We start from the raw sequence: 17,686 nt of genomic DNA on the forward strand, positions 1-17,686 counted from the left end.
TGAAAATAAGAAGCTCAAAACAGAGAGAATTGATGTAGTGACCAAGCTCATGCAAATATATGTTTCAGCTTACTTGTCCAGGGCTGTGCTGGTAGGCATGCTCCTGCCGAATCCCCGGACACCCATCTGACAGAAGTAAGGAATGCAAGACAGATGGGCAGCAATTATCGCCAGTGAATCCGATGCGTTAACAAAGAAACCGTTTTGGCCAAGAATCATGTAGCGGTCCTGGAGAAGAAAATTAAGAAAAAAAGTATCTTAAATGGTGTATTCCAGGTAGTGGTAATTTCTAGTATTAGATCCTTTGTAGGCAGGTAAAGAAACAATCAGCTTTGGGTTACTTGCACTTGTCTTTGGGCAGAATAATTTATTGGCATCATCCTGGCAGGTTTATCATCTCACTATCACACTACCATTCCTCTCCAGCCTTGCAAACCCAAACTCCAGATCAGTCCCTAGCTTCATCCTCCCACACAACACTTCAGGAGATCTGTTCCTTGCAGAGAATGCTTGTGTTGGGAAATCTTTTTGCCAGTAGCACACATTATACAGGGAGTAGGCAGGTGTTTTTATTTACTGACAATAAAAAACAGGTTATCTTCTTCAGAACCTTTCCATCTTTCTCCCACTGTCAGGACACCAAGTTGTTTCTTTAATACACTGACATTTCTAAAGCTGACAGTATGATATACAAAAATACAAGCAGAGATTAAAATTCAGTGCTTTATCTAGCTGAAAACACCTCCATTTACAATGTTAACCAGGAAGGTCTGAAACTAGTTACTACTTTCTGTGACAAGGTCATTTAATCTATATATGCTGTCTCTTCCTAATCAGGGAATAAAAAGTGTTACACCAGTACAAGATAAAACCAGCCTAATAATTAAAAGAATTCTCATTCTGGTTTCAAATCCTGCTCGATTTGCAGTCACCTGCATAGACAAATTACAACATATGTGTTTCATTTATAAGTTGCTATCATCTGTACCTGAAAGTTATATAACTTTCAGCTACTGAAAAGCAAATAAACTGTACTTACATGGCCCATATCTGACCCCAGACAGAAGTGTGAGTACTGTGATGCCTCCAGACAGACCAAAATACTTACTCCATCAGCATCAAAAGCAGCTCCAAACCCATACTCTCCACCTCTCATAGCCTCCAGCAAGGCAGTTGCATAAGTTAAATTGGGATCAGGGGGATGTCCACCAAAATCTTCCAGAGGAATACAGTTTATAGCAGAATTTGCAGGAGCTCCCAATTCATCACACAGGATTCTTCTCACATAAGGTCCCATAACTGCAAAAACAAAAACCTGGCATTTAATCACAAAAGCATATGTTTGACATTTGGGACTTTTCACAGCACCATGGAGACTTGATACAAAACATACTTTCACAAATTATAGACATCTGTCCTAGCAACAAAAAAACATACAATTATTTCACAGCTGATTATGTCCCCCCAATAAATAATCTATCAGCAATTCAGCACTAAAAACACACTTCCCCACTACTGAAACCAAACAAGTAATCATGTTAAATTTGCAAGTTTTATTTACCCATTATTAAGTAAAGAAATCATCATACACATAGAGGGCTTTTCCTCATGAGAATAAAAATAGGATGCTATTCTGTGTGTCCTGAAATGCGAACAACAGTTTAACACACTATAGTAAGGAAAGCACACAGTAGGGGAATATAAATGGGAAATCAACTTAACTTGACATTTCAATTTGCATTCAAATTACAACAGGTTTGTCCACATTTTAATTACTAACATATAGTTAGTAAATAAAAAACTTCTCAAAATAACTCCAAAATAACTTCTTTACTTTTTTAAGGATATGGTCAGCTCATGCTAGTCTATATCATAATTACTATATGCAATGTTGTGGCGGTATCCCAAAACATCACCCAAGTCCATTTTGGAGTAGAATTATATTTCATCTACATCCCAGATAAACACCGTAGGCCTTTTCTTTCTGTCTGATGGGAATTTGCCATTCTAACTTTAACCACTGAATAAAAGTGGTTCTATACTTTAACCAACCAATTTTCATTTTAAGCAAGTATACTGAATATTTTCTAAGTATTAATAGCAAATTTCTATCATTTCAGCCCAGAAATAAGAGATTCTGAATACATAAGCACCTTGAAATATAGTCCTTAGCAAAAAATCATTTAACCCCACAATCAAATCTTTTGCTTCTGTGAAGAAACTGTAATGTTGGTAGTGTATGAAATCTACACTGCTGCATTCATCCTCTGAACAAATAGTAACAATTGGCAAAGCTCTCTGCATCCCTGAGGCATGTGTGAACAGGTCACTCAGACGCAAAAAAACCATGAGTGACTGCTTTATCTCTTAAGCTCTCTCCTTATCCTACCTTACTCCCAAATATTGCTACCTGGAGCAGCTGTAACCAAAAGTAAAATTAAGTGAGAAACTTGTGTTTAAGAAAATGTAAATGCAAATTCCATAAAATATACAGTAGTAAACAATGATTGTGGGATTTGGGTTCTTATCAAGAGAAGATTCCTGAAAAATTACTCATTTCTACACCAATGTGAAACTCTCAATGTCTACAGGCATAAAAGCGTATCCCAGAGCTGCAGAGATAAAACCAACTTCTGAAGATAGCTCATCAATATACACACATGGCCCTCCGTAATGTCCACTATACTGTGGCTAGTGAGTCACTTTTGATTGTTTGATCTGATGCCCCCAGGAGAAGGATAAACTCCACCTATATTAGAATCACAGAATAGTTTAGGTTGGAAAAGACCCTTAAGAACATCAAGTCCAGCCATTAACTTAGCACTGCCAAATCCAACACTAAACCATGTCCCTAAGCACCACATCAATACCTTTGAAATACCTTCAGGGACGGTAATTTAACCACCTCTTTGGGCAGCCTGCTCAGTGCCTAACCACTCTTTCAGTATAAAAATTCTTCCTAACATCCCATCTAAACCTCCCCTGCCACAACTTAAGAACACTTCCTCTAGTGCTGTTGTTATTTACTTGGGAGAAGAGGCCAACACCCACGTCCCTACAACCTCCTTTCAGGTAGTTGTAGAGCAATAAAGTCTCCCCTCCACCTCCTTTTCTTCAGGCAAAACAAACCTAGTTCACTTAGCTGCTCCTCACAAGACTTGTGCTCCAGACCTTTCATCAGCTTTATTGCCCTTCTCTGGACACACTCAAGCACCTCAACATCCTTCTTTTAGTGAGGAGCCCAGAACTGAACAGAGTACTCGAGGTGCAGCCTCACCAGTGCCCAGTACAGAGGTACAATTACTTCCCTAGTCCTGATGGCCACACTATTGTTGATACAAGCCAGGATACTGTTGGCGTTCTTGGCCACCTGGGCACACTGCTGGCTCATGTTCAGCCAGCTGCTCACAAGAACCCCAGGTCCTTTCCGTCTGGCAACTCTCCAGTCACTCTTCCCCAAGCCTGTAGCTTTGCATGGAGCTGCTATGACCCAAGTGCAGGACTCACCACTTGGTCTTGTTGAACCTCACACAACTGGCCCCAGTCCATCAATCTAGCCTGTCCAGGTCCCTCTGCAGAGCCTTCCTACCCTCTAGGAGATCAACACTCCTGCCTAACATCGTGTCACCTGCAAATTTGCCGCAGGTGCACTCAGCCTGCTCATCCAGATCATTGACAAAAATATTAAAAAGAACTGGCCCCAGTACTGAGCCCTGGGGAAGACTAAGAAACCATTTTTCTGCAGGAAAGTAACTCCAAACTTTTTCTGTTGTATAAGCAAATATCCTTGTACACATTTATTTACATGGGTACTATGTATGTGTGCTATGTATGGCTATTTCTTCACCAAGGCAAAAAGTCATAAAGCCAATTCTCTATCACCTTGTTAACAAACAACCTCAGTCCTTTAAAATGTTTGTGATGCATTAGTTTTTTCTAATCCTGTGCCAGACTGTACTTTTTTTTGACCATATGTAAAATTTTTCAAAACTCAGTTATAGATCTGGACATCAGAGCTCTACACACAATTTGAGTAACATTATCTCCAGTACTGTATGTGACAGGACCCCCACAGCTACCTCTGCTTTGCTCAGAGCATAGTTTGCTCTTCTGCCACAACCTGGCAAAACTGGGTGTTTACGCTGACTGTATGCCCACTATTACCTTTTGAACAGTGACAATCACACTGTACTAGATAAAACACTGTACAAAAGATTTGTAAGTCTCTCCAGCTCCCTTTATCAGTCTGTTTTTGCAATGTCATTAAAGCATGAAACCTAGTTTGTTTGATGGAAATTGTTTTCCATAAGATTATGATGAACACAATTACTTACATTCCAATCCTTCAAGTCATCATCTGTATAAATCTTTATTTATTTTTTCAAGATGTAATCTAAGATAGATCTCATTCTAATCTATGTTTCTCCATATGACATAATTTACATTTTTTTCATATTGTCAAATAATTGGTCCCCTTGCTCTCTTCTGTGATGTTTTTTTCACTTTGCCCCCGGTACCCTGAAATTTTTAACAGTTAACATGAGTGAGTCAGATGTCTCAGCCGAATCTTTAACAACTCTTTGGTGCTTTTAATATTAACTAATTTATACCATTTAGAATTTATTCTTAGTAGAGGCTGCCTTCTAACCTCCCTGGTTACTGCACAGTGCAGCATACTTTACCACCCTCTCATGGAAAGATTACCTCATTCTGCTTGACTCCAAATGCTAAAATACAGCATCTGTTGCACATGTATGCCTGTACTTATCCAGAAGGATAAACCTATTTGCTTAATAAGGGACCTAACCCATTGTTAAGATTGCCTTTGTTACTTGTATAACATTCATTCCTTTTTCACTACCCTTAGCCTTATTAAAACATTCGGTATTTTATATGCTGTACTTTTATTGGAAAGCTACTGTTGTGTACCATCTCTATTGGGAAACTATTGCAGTGTACCTACAATTTTGTCCTGACAGCAACTTATGCTCATACCTCCATTCATGGCATCAATCCTTATTTTAATCTGGTTGGGTCCGGTCAGTAAATTTCTGATCGCATTGAAGTCAAAGATACTTCGAAGGAGATTGAGGTAGATATCCACAGAATCCACAATTTCCACTAGAAAAATTAGGTAGAAAAAACAGTTCACACACAGCAAAGTATCTCTTCCAGCACACTTCTACCAGCCATGCACCTCAACTAAGATCAGACTGTGCAACCTCTACATAATATGGATTTGCTCTGAAGCCCATAAAGGCAAAGTCAAAAGACTCCCACTAATTTCAGTATGGCTGCCATCAACCTTTAAGCCTTGCAAAGATCAACAATTTTGCCTGCTCAAGGTCTGCAGAGATAATGTACTTTGACAGTTCCTTTTTCACTGAACACAGTCATGAGATCACATCCGACCAAAGTAAACTCTTTCCTTGCGATTTGCTAAATCACTGAACAATCCTTCAAGCTAAATAGGTTTATTCTCTGAGGATGGAAGGTATTCAACACCAAGTTGAATATACATGTTCTATTTTTCTGTCTGACACCAGCATCTATCTGCATCATTCCAACAAGAGAGAGACAGCAAGTCTGTTCTTCTCAGTTTTGGCACCTGGAGTACCTGTCTCCAGTTTATTGTTAATCTACCACTACAGTTTTGCATTTTATATCTCACCGATTTAGGAAAGTTTCTCTTAGATACAACATCTGTTTTTTTCTTAATTTGAATTTTAAATTCATAAAAGAAGAGAGATACAATTTTTCTAATTCTTTTGCATGTAAAATGTTAAACTAAAATTAATTAATGAAAGTAAGTTTGTAATAATGAAAGCAGTTACCAAACAACTGTCAAAAGTTGTGCTTCTCAGTTACCTTGGAAGGTATTTCGCCTTAGGACTGGAGGCCAGAGAAGAGCCACCAAGATGATCAAAGGCCTGGAGCACCTCTGCTGTGAAGACAGGCTGAGAGAATTGGGGCTGTTCAGCCAAGAGAAGAGAAGGCTCTGAGGAGACCTTATAGCAGCCTTCCAGTGGCCTTACTTGTAGTAAGATATTTATCACAGAATCATAGAATTGTTAAGGTTGGAAGGGACCTTAAAAACCATCAAGTTCCAACCCCCTACCATGAGCAGGGAACCCCACCATCAGATCAGGTTGCACTAAACCTCATCCAACCTGGCCTTAAAAACCTCCAGGGATGGGGCATCAACAACCTTCCTGGGCAACCCATTCCAGTTCCTCACCACCCTTAGAGTGAAGAATTTCTTCCTAATATCTAACCTAAATCTCCCCCCTCTCGGTTTAAAACCATTACCCCTTGTCCTATCACTATCTGCTCTGATGAAAAGCCCCTCCCCAGCTTTCCTGTAGGTCCCTTCAAGTGCTGGAAGGTTCCTATAAGGTCTCCTCAGAGCCTTCCCTTCTCTAGGCTGAACAGCCCCAACTCTCTCAGCCTGTCTTCACAGCAGAGGTGCTCCAGGCCTTTGATCATCTTCGTGGCCCTTCTCTGGACCCTCTCTAGCAGGTCTATATCCTTCTTGTGCTGAGGGCACTAGAACTGGACACAGTATTCCAGGTGGGGTCTGACGAGAACAGAGTAAAGGGGCAGAATCCCCTCCCTGGCCCTGCTGGCAACACTTCTTTTGATACAGCCCAGGATGTCTTTGGCTCTCTGGGCTCCAGCACACACTGGTGGCTCATGTCGAGCTTCTCATCTACTACCATTCCCAAGTCCTTCTCCTTGAAACTGCTCTCCAGCCATTCTCCCCCAGCCTGTATTTATGCCTGGGGTTGTGCTGACCCAGGTGCAGGACCTTGCACTTGGCCTTGTTGAACTTCATGAGGTTGGCACTGGCCCCCCTCTCCAGCCCATCAGGGTCCCTCTGGATGGTGTCCCTTCCCTCCAGGGCGTGCGCCACACCACACATCTTGGTGTCATCAGCAAACTTGCTGAGGATACACTCAATCCCACTGTCTGTATTTCCAACAAAGATGTTGAACAGCACTGGTCCCAGTACTGACCCCTGAGGGACACCACTCATCATCTGCCTTCATTTGGACATTGAGCCATTGACCACAGCTCTCTGGGTGCAGCCATCCAGCCAGTCTCTTATCCACTGACTGGTCCATCTGTCAAATCCATGTCTTGTCATTTTGGAGACCAATTTTGAAGAATTAAAGTTCTGTTTAAATAATTACCTATTATAATTTTGCAACAATTCTAGTATTCAGAATCAACTGATGTAACATATATAAAAATACACACTGATACCTCGGAAAGGTTTGAATTTATTCTCCAGATCAAATTCTTGTCTTCCTAGGCGTGATAAATCAACTCTGAGGTCAGGACAAATGGCGTATTCCTCCAAGGTTTTGCTGATTTGATAGATTTTTTCTGAAACTATATCTGGAGCAGGTCCTATAAGAAAAAAAAATGCAATGGGTAATATATTGGGTTTTTTAATAAAGGTTCCCTTCTTAAGAATGGAGTGCTATTGGAAACATTTTTCTGAATATATTTGAGTTGCTAAGGAACAAACCTAAACAAACAGTTACAGTAAATAAGGTCTTTTATTTCAGTGTAACATAGATTTTAAATATTTTTTAAAAAAATATTACATGGAAATACAGTGCATAATTGCAAAATTTTGATTAACAGTGTTTAAATAATTACCCAGGGCAGGGGGGGATTAGAGGAACAAAAAATGCACAGTCATCACTGTCATCTTTCTTTGGGTTTATTGCTCAAATATTTCCATTTTTTACTCTACATGGAATTTCAACATAGATATTAAAGAAAGACTGTCCTTCAGAAGCAGTTTCTGGTGTTTCATTGGGCTTTCTGCAAATGGACAGTTGTGAGCTGATATTGATTCGCACTTCACATTATTTCATTAGACACAATCACAATTTTAAAAAGCCTTACCAGTTAGACAGTGTTGTTTTCTTGCAGTTTTTGTCTTAATTAATTAAATGCATCTTGGTGGGCCATGTGCCTGCATGGGAGGAGGTGGGAACTAGATGACCCTTAAGGTCCCTTCCAACCTAAAGCATTCTATAATTCTGTGACTTGTTAGGATTTAAAATACCTCAATTGCTTAATAAGCAACTATAACCTGGAACACTTGAATCATTCAGAAACAGAATTCACATCTTACTTGTGCATCACCTCTATTATCAAATCCTGAAGATTGGGTCAATTATTTAAAAATTAATTTGCTAATTTAAAAATTTTATTTGTCAATCAAACAGAAGCTGTAGGCTTGATGCAAAACTGATCAGATGAGCTATGCCATATGTAGTGTAAGAGTTGAGTCTGAGTTACAATAGAATTAATTTCTGGCTTCTCTGACTCTTTATTGCTAATACTAAAGCCACATTTCCACTCTGAAAAATTACTTTCATTATTCTATTTACATGCTCTGTCTCCTGACTTGAAGGCTCTGGCTTTTCGGTGCTAACTTTCCACTCCTCTACCAATGCTGCCAGATTCAGTGCAGCTTTGCCACATTAATCAGTGCTCCATTTCAGATGCAGTGCTCCAGATGGTCCAAGTCAATACGTTAAGTAATAGTCACTGAACACTTCATTTGGCTTAGAAAATGACTTCTTAATCACCTAACCCAAACCCACCCAAGGGGTGAGAACAGGTTTTATTAGCTCAGAATCATCTTTGATAGATGGATGGATTGTCTACTGATACTTCCACCTAAGGAGATCCCACAGTGTTACTCTGCATTCTCTCCTACAGCCGTAGAAAAACCTCACTTCTGCCCAACCTGGATCTGCAAAAGAGACTGAGTGAGAACGCAGAGCAAAAAGAGTCTTCCCTAGGAGCTTACTGTGGTGCCCAGCCATTCTCTTACATCAAAAGCTTTGCCTAATACTTTGCCCACATTTTCCCAACCGTAACTGAAACCAACTAATTTTTATTACATCTCTGCTGATTATCAAAACTAATTGAACCTATGTTTGAGGAGTGTTTAATATTTAAAGCTTAACAGCCTCTTTGAACTTTCTTTAAAAAGGCAAATTACAGTAAAAAGAATGCCCCACCAACTGTTACCCTTTTATGAAACAGATTTTAGGTATACATGGTGTTTTAAAATTTACAGAGTGCTAATGCATCTAATGGTTTGGCTCCGGAATGCCTGTGCTGTGACCTTGGCTTTCTTACTGCCTAGCCCTACAGAGTCCCTTTAATCTCTCTGGGATTCAAGCCTACTCTATTTATAAAATCACACTGGTTTAACCATGCACATTTTTCAATTAAACAAGGGACAAGGAAGAAACATCCCCTTCTCAAGTCCCACCTTCAAAATGGGAGAGAGAACATTATTTTAAAAGCACTTTCAGTTTTTTCAGATGGAAAGCACTCTACCTGTGTGAGGTATACAAGCTCTCAGCAACTGTCACCATGATGTTTTATGAGTGTAGACACATCTATACCATAAAACATACATAATGTATAACATACCCACATGTGTTAGCTTGCCAATTTTGGAAAACAAGACATTAACTATATACACAAATTCCATTATTCAACAGCAGACTTGTAATAGTTAAAGTGGTAAAACCCTCTCCCTGGATAAGAACAGTTATTTTCTGGGTAAACATGAGAAGTGCTTTCTTCCATACAAGACAATGAATTATACTGCCTACAGCACTTCTGAAGTTACATGCTTTAAAGCAAATGCCAAGATAAGCAACACAAAAATATAAGCAAAAAAGAGCTGCCTCACAGACATCTCTATAAAAGATCAGAATTGTTACAAAGATCTGGCAGACTATACAAAATGCTATAAATATGGGATGGTAAACCTCGTTTATAGAAAACTTACAGCTACTACAAGGCCTCCAGTGAACATTTCATGCTTCTTGTACAGACATATATGAACAAATACACTCCTATTACTGGGGGAAAAAAAGTGTATGCTCTTCATAATTTTAACAGAATAAATGAAAAATACATAGTTAAATTCAGCTAGTTATCCTGTCAGTGTATTTTTCTGATACCAAGATACAATGTCATTAAAAAAAAAAACAAACCACCTACCTCCATTGGCAACCTCAAACTTGACCCCGAACTCCCCTCCAGGTCCCCCAGGACTGTGGCTAGCTGTTAGAATAATTCCTCCAGCTGCTTTGATCTTTCGGATGATACATGAAACAGCAGGTGTGGATAAGATACCATTTTGTCCAATAACCAATCTGCCAATCTAGGTGGAAAAAGAAGTCAAAGTTCTCTGAATGGTACTAAGCTTTTGAAAATTCATAAACATGCACACACATAGGTATACATGTATAGGACAGAAACTGTAAACTCCTAGTATGGAACCTGTTCCTTTGAAAATAAATGTAGGTACAAAAGCTGATTGCTTGCTAATCTGGAGTGCTGACAAAAATATTACATACCGGCACATTTAACCCCAATGGCGTGTGTGCACTGGTAGTAAAGCAAGCAAGCACAGCCATGGTGATTTGCAAAGCTACCAAGCAGGGCAATGGGCTATGATCCTGCTACAAAACCTTTCCAGGTATTCCCATAAACCAGTAGATGCCCTCAAATATCAATATAGTTTAGGGCTGACTGTGTGGATGCAGTTTGCAGAGTTGGGGGTTTAAGTAGCATAAAAGAGAAGTAAACTAAGTGGCCTTTCATGGCCTTCAGTGCAATAAAAAGTATTGCTATGTACAAGGACCTGTAGTATCCATCAGGCACACCTCTACCACCAAGACAGCCTTGGATGTCCTGCACTATAGAAAATACTGCTCCTCCTCCAGCCATCAGTGACTCCGTGTCTACTCCAGGTGAAAAGTGTTTCCCAGTGCACAGAGCAGAGGAAGTTCCCACCATTCTTAAAATTAAAAAAAAGCTTTCAGTTGGTGTTACTAAACACTAACCAAATGTGTTTGGTATTATGTGCAGTTCCCATGGAGGTTTCAATTTCAAAACCTTGCCTTCATTCCCTATGCAGATACTCCAGTTTCTTCTCAACATAAATAATGTCAGAGCCAACCAGAAATGTATTTACAAAAAAATATGAAAGAGTTTCAGTTCCTGGGAAACAGGCAGATACTTAAAATGAAGGTGATAAGGGGAGCCTAGTGCCACAGATGAGAAGTGAGACAGCTGCACATGGACATTAAAACAATATTGCCACATGAACCTTAAAAGAATATTTCCAAAGTCGTGGGTTTTTTCCAACATCCTCACTTAAAAAGAAAGCAAGCAAGCAACCAACCAAAAACCCCACCAGTATTGAGTAATAGTTTAAGTAGGGGGTGATGAGAAGGAAGGAGGGAGACAGGCAGAACACTGAATCCTTCCCACTCCCCACCTAAAAGTAGACCAGGAGTTCAACCTCAGATTTCCTTCTCTAGTTTGAGGAAGATTTGATACCCCTACAGTCTGGGCAGCAAAACAACAGCACAGGAAGGGTCACTATCTGCCTCCTTCCTATAAAGAGGTCTTCCTTCACACACACATGACCTCCTTCTGCGTTCAGCACTTGTGTAAGGCCCTTGATGGTTATTTGAAGTGGGGTTCCAAATAATTTCAGAAAAGCAAGGATTAATAGATTGGTTTTCAACCTGTTTTTGTGAACTATTTTAATTTTTTAAAAAAATTCTACATTGAAATTATCAACTTCTAAAGTAAGCACAAGTTACCTTTTGCTAACCCTCAACAAGCACAAACTATGGTTTACCCAGTTCTCTTTCACTGAAAATGAAATTATCTGCTTTCAAACTTTAAAAAAGTGTGCAGAACAATGCATTCTATTAACTGAGATTTCTACCTCAAGACATGATGACAGGATGGCTGTTTGACTACCTGGTTCTCTTCTCACAGTTTTTGCAGATAAATTTGAAGCCAGTGGATTGTTGCTAGAAAACAGGAAAGCTAAGAAAATTTTAAGTACAGTACATGGAAAATCTTCAAGCTTCATCTAACTTGCTCTTGCTACTATGGGAAAATGTTTTGTTTCACTGTTTTTTCCTTTGTGTGAAGTTGGAATAGTTTTGAAGAAAATGGGGGGGAGGAAGTTAAGAAACAACAAATTTGTTTTTCCATTTTTCTACTGTAATGAAAATGTTTTCCAGGGAAAACAAGCACCCTTTCCAGGAGAAACAAGGCAAATCAGCAGAAACAACATTTTCTGTTTCAACAACAAGCAGCATTTCCACTAACATGGTCAGTTGGTTAGGAAGAACTGTATGTTCAGTTAACACATATACATGTGGACATACTTTCTGATCATTTCACTGGTATTAAACAATTTTATTTCCCATTTAAGCCTAACCACACAGTTTCATTAACCTATGACTGAACGATTAAAATAATACCATACTCCTTATTATAGAACTTGATAACAACTATAACATAAATACCTTTCATTATTTCTGAAACAAAGCATACTAGTGAATACACACTTCCTTGAAGAACAGACACATAATGCTTGTGCACTGTGACAGCATTTACTTGCAAGACTCCATATCACTTCCTGACTGTCTGCCACTGCCTTCTCACTCTTGCTTCTCCCTAAAGGTAAAACTAAGCAGGAATTTACAATCATAATTTACAGATCTTAGGAGCAACAATAAAGGTGTATTTCCTCCATTCCTTGCTCCAAGCCAAATAAAGCAGCTGATTAAATGTTATTTCACTGATGACAGAATAAAATTGATAGGTCTCTTACTGATCAGACTTATTCACATTTATATGGTGTTCTTCTCATCTTTTAGAACTCTTTTAAATCTCCAATTGCTACTTTTACATTTTGTTTATTCAGCTGTTCTGAATAGTAAACTGTTTCAAAAATACTTTCTATACAACCCTACTTGTTACCACAGAAAAGCAATTCCTACAATGAGGAACAAGGAATACTGTTTAAGTTCAGGTTTTGTTGTTTTTTTTAAAACAGAAGCATTTCCAGTGTTGGGGTCTGACAACTGACAGGCACACTTTCACCTCAGAAAATGTATAGGGTAAAATTTTATTCATCAGGAGGACTGAAATCACTAGGAGCTCTACCACATACTTTGACACACTTTCAGAATCAATCAAGAAAACTTCCCACTAGCCACATAATTTACTACTTTATTTAAACTAGTGCCACATAAATAATATGAACGAGAAAACTGAGATTTCTTTTTTCAATTTTTTTCTGAATTTGAGTGTGTCCTTTTACAGCTTCTTTCTAGTCCGTGAAGCAGCTTTACAGCAGAATTGTGTATGAGTAAGCAAAAGGAAGATGACAGAAATTACATTTTGCAAAATGCTTGAAAACAACAACACTGACTATATCTTGAGGTACTCCAGTATAAAAAATGCATTTATACTTGTATACAGGCTTATCATGAGTACATGCTTTTGTCTTCATGCATACTGAAACTGTTACGTTGTTTTTTTCAAGTAGAATACTTAAAATATTCAGCACGCACCAATTACTTGACACTCTCTCTTTACCACATCTTCATTCTTCTCCTGTTCGACAGATGTTGCACAAACCAGTTTTCCCATTTTTCTGGATGCCCATTAGGAACATGAACAGGAAAAACTTGCACTTTTTTTCAGCATTTGTCAGAAGCCTATTATTTCTACACTACTTAGATATATTGTTTATTATACTAAGTTCTATATTACATAAATACTGCAATATTTAGTTTCCTAAATTAAGGATGTTGAAAATGAAATTACATGACTGATACATAGATATGCTTCTTGCAGTGACTACTACAAAGAGCTTCACCTTATGCGAAGGTCTTCAGTGTCTTTATAAAACACTCATGGGACGGTATGGATCTTAGAACTACAAATATGCTATCTATCTTCCTCTGCTCTCTTTATTTCAGCGGCAAGAATGTAGAACCTCATCTTCTTTTGGTCCAGAAGCTGTTAATTTTGTTTCTAAACGAAATACTAAACCGCCATTCAATTAATTTTAAGTAATTAACTTTCAGATGTATAGACTTCTTAAAATATACACTAAAACAGTAACCAAATAATGTCCATGTACCAACTCACAATTAAAGTTCCAGTACTACACTTTTGAAAATCTTCAACAGCTCATAGCATAGGAAGACTATCTTTGGAATTCAAAAACTTGCAAGGCAACAAGGTCACAGGCATGTAATGTCTCTTATAATACTGTGCCCCTACGCTGCGTTCAATTTTGTCACTCTTGCTTTCAGTAGCAACAGCAGAAACAATGACCATTTTTCCCTGCAAACTGTTACAACTGAAAGAATAATCGCCCTAACAAGTCCTTTACAAGAACATTTTTATGCAATATTACCACTTGCAGCTTCGCATTTTCAGACAATTCAGTTGATAACCACGGAGTGACTTAATGCTTTTTAAAATTATTTTTCCCAGTAAACTCTCACATGCCTTGGTCAATTAAGTTTGAAAGAACAGGAAGCAAGCAGATGCTATCCTGGACAACATGAGGCTGTGCCTTCCTGTCTTTTATTATAGTATCCTAAAGACAACTGAGCACCACACTCAACATAGAAGCAAAAATATCATCACACAGGTCCAGGGAGGAACAAGAAAATTTGCTTGGAAGACTGTGGAAAATAAGAACAACATGGTATTATAAAAAAGACAACTGGAAAATTCTCTACTATCTCAGACATCTACAGCATTAGTAACAATACTGAGTGATCTCTATGACTTTTCATATTCAGAGCATGATCATCAGCTTCTGGTCTGCCACTGAGACCTACACATAGCGGCTTCTCATTTAAACCTATCCTAAACTTTGCTTCAAAAACAAGACACCACATCTGACTGATGGGTCTAATGGAATACTTGGATTTAATTTGTGGTGGAACTGCATTAGCAACAATGGAGTCTTTTACCTCGGTTCTTCCAGACATAAGGACACTACTGCTGACAGGACAGAACTGAAAAGGAAAACAGAGCTTCAGATGCTCTCCTACCACCCAACGTGGCAACACTGCATTTTGCAACCTGGAACGGCACAGTCCCACTTGTCTGGTCTTCCTCACACTCCCCCACCCTCCCACAGCATGCAGTGCCTTACTCAAATGTGTTTGCTACAGCACCAGCTCTGTGACCCATCAATGGGTTACCCTACTTAGGCACCTTCAGCTCTGAACAGAAAGATCTAGTGGAGCATGTGATGATTACAGCAGCACAGCACGGCCCAGCCTGTAGCTGTGGCTAGCAGCAGAAGCTTACGCAGGCTACAGATGTGGAGTGTGCACCTGCAACCCTAAGCTGGGGGCATGAGCCAGAGGGACTGAAGACAAGAAGGCAGGGCAAGCACTGAAGCACTGGCAGCTGACCGGGCAGGGGCCTCATCTCATTCCTTGTCCTGGGGCCTGTGCCAACTGTGCTAGGCTGTGAACGCAGGGGGAATGCAGGCTGAGTCACCAAATTAGAACACGGGGAACCTAGTGATTCTAAAGGGCAATACACTTACAGTTGATAACAGAAAATCCTTTTTATTTTTGTACTCGGCAGGCACAATTAACCATAAGACTTGGTATGTGCCTTCCAGGAAGGAAATTCAAGTTCAGTTTATCAGCACTATGTGGCTATCCCTCTCCTGGCACTCCGGGCTGGCTAAAGGTTTTGAACGCAACTTCAAGGCTTCCACACATTTCATCCAATTCTACCTATACCACCTCACTTCTTGCCTTGTGATGTTGGCTACCTGCCTTCTAATGACATTAACCTCCTCCAAAGGGAATGAACCTTTGCCCTCAGAAGTATTCTCTTCCTCTGTCACTACCTACATAGCACAGCACTACCCAAAGCCTTCAGAGAGGTTCAGGTATTTTTCCAACAGATGTATTTTAACAGCCAAAGCGTAAAACATACAAACAGTATTCACTAAGAAAATGTGAGGCTTACGCATTTTCAGTGTGCTTGAGAGAGCTGAGGGTGAGGATGGCGGAGAGGGGATGGAGCATGGAACATGGTACATGGAAGTGGGAAGCCTTTTCAGTGACCTGGTTTGGGCCAGGATGAAGCCATTCAGTATCATTAGCACCCCACAGCTGACCTGCTGAGTTTGTGACTGTGTCATTACTTAAGAGTATTATGCTTGAATTCAGATACTTGTAGAAACTGTGAGTCAAGAAACTTGGGTTTGGGCTTCAGAAAACACCAGGGGGAAACGGTATTTCCAAAAAAACTTGCAGTAACTTAGAAAGGCGTAGTACTATTACAGCAAGGTGCCAGAAACATGTTAAACCGGAAATCTCCTGAGGTGAAAAAGACCTGATCTTCAGGGAAAACAGAGCAAAATGGGGAATGTGACAGCAGCAGCAGGAAGGTGGCAAGAGGACAGGAAAATTACTCAGGAAGGTCTCTTGAATACAGCATAACCAGATCTTCTAAACACTAAACTTGTCTTCCTCAGCACCTCAGCCCTCGCGGTCACCCTGTGGCTTGTAACCCTCTCGGCAACTCCCGGCAGTGCGAAAGGGTAGGAAAGGAAGGGCAGCTCTCATTGCAGGGCTCTTGCTGTTAGCTGTTGCTATGTTTTATTCTGCCTAGTCAACCAGGTACAATTCCTGCAGCGAGGCTTTCTCCACTGAGCTATGTGGGGGAAGAGGCTAGGGAGCAGTGCTCCTCCAGGCGCCAGTGCACCTTCCTCACAATGTCCCACACACCAGCCTGCTGCTCTGCTTGCTCCCCGTGAGCTTCTTCCCCCCCTCAGTGCACAGAACACCACTGGGCTGCCTTCACTGGTATCCCCAGCCTCGCCAGTGTCCCCCCTGACAGCCCTCCCTGCACACTGGGCCGCACAAGCCGAGGCCTCTCCACCAGGCCGCCGTGTGAACGGCAACACGGGCAGCTTCTCTGACATCTCAGATATCACCCAGCATCTGCTTGGTGGTACCAGTGGGGTGAAAACATGCTTAGAAATGAATCTAAAGTACTCATTATTTACACCAGGCTGGCTAATCCATATAGCTTGTATGTGACAATAAATCAGCAGGGGAAATTCAGAAACGAAGAGAGATTCATTCCAAAGTTGGAAGATCTCCTGGTTACAAAAACAGGGATGTACTTCAGGAACAGAGCTTTTGAAGAAAAAAAATCAAGAAAAAGGAAAATCACTGAAGAAAAAGAAAAAAATCGTAAAATCATATCACTTCTTTTGCCAGATCTGGAGAACCAGTTTAGCCATCATAATGTGATACAGCAGCTTCCACTGTTTGGAAGTAGAAACTTCAAGCCTACATTAGCTGGTGTTTCCAGCTTTCTGTACATACAAACTGATGTGCATGTATCTATCAGAAGTCACCCGTTTCCTTCCCGAGTACCTTCCCATTTTCAAAATTGTTCAAGAAAGCTGTAGCCCACCCATCTGATCATGGAGGTATTTGCCCTTGTGGGTTTCTCACAATTTATAATTTGCTTGCAAATGAACAACAGAAAATAATCATTCTTAAAATGCAACTAAAATGCTGAACTCCTCTTACATCAATGATACAATTTCCCTTGAACGATTTTCAAGATCCTGAGCAGCAGATACACGTCGTGTACTCTCCTTTCCCACACACTTATTTTTAATTCTGTTACATTTTCTCCTGCGGAGTCAGCCTTGCTTTTCAGCTCCTGCTCTTGCCTCAGTCCAAAACAAGGTGTGACACAGTATGCACGGCTAGCAGCCTCCAACAGTCACCACGACCACCCACCTCCGCTA

The 17,686-nt window shown here is 40.1% G+C and overlaps 1 protein-coding gene across 1 annotated transcript in view; it reads right to left on the reverse strand.

Annotated features, from left to right (window-relative positions):
* The window catches only part of PGM5 (phosphoglucomutase 5), a 67,109-nt gene extending 56,640 nt beyond the window's left edge, over positions 1-10,469 (reverse strand). Inside the window, exons 1-6 of the mRNA XM_010006386.1 lie at positions 10,410-10,469; positions 10,051-10,213; positions 7,267-7,413; positions 4,996-5,121; positions 1,109-1,299; positions 74-228 (exon numbers count right to left, since the gene is read on the reverse strand). Coding sequence (XP_010004688.1) covers positions 74-228; positions 1,109-1,299; positions 4,996-5,121; positions 7,267-7,413; positions 10,051-10,213; positions 10,410-10,469 — 842 coding nt within the window. The remainder of the gene's footprint in view (positions 1-73; positions 229-1,108; positions 1,300-4,995; positions 5,122-7,266; positions 7,414-10,050; positions 10,214-10,409) is intronic.
* Between the last annotated feature and the right edge of the window lie 7,217 nt (positions 10,470-17,686).

This window comes from Chaetura pelagica, unplaced genomic scaffold (assembly GCF_000747805.2).
Source record: "Chaetura pelagica isolate M959 unplaced genomic scaffold, ChaPel_1.0 scaffold559, whole genome shotgun sequence".
Lineage (NCBI taxonomy): Eukaryota > Metazoa > Chordata > Aves > Apodiformes > Apodidae > Chaetura > Chaetura pelagica.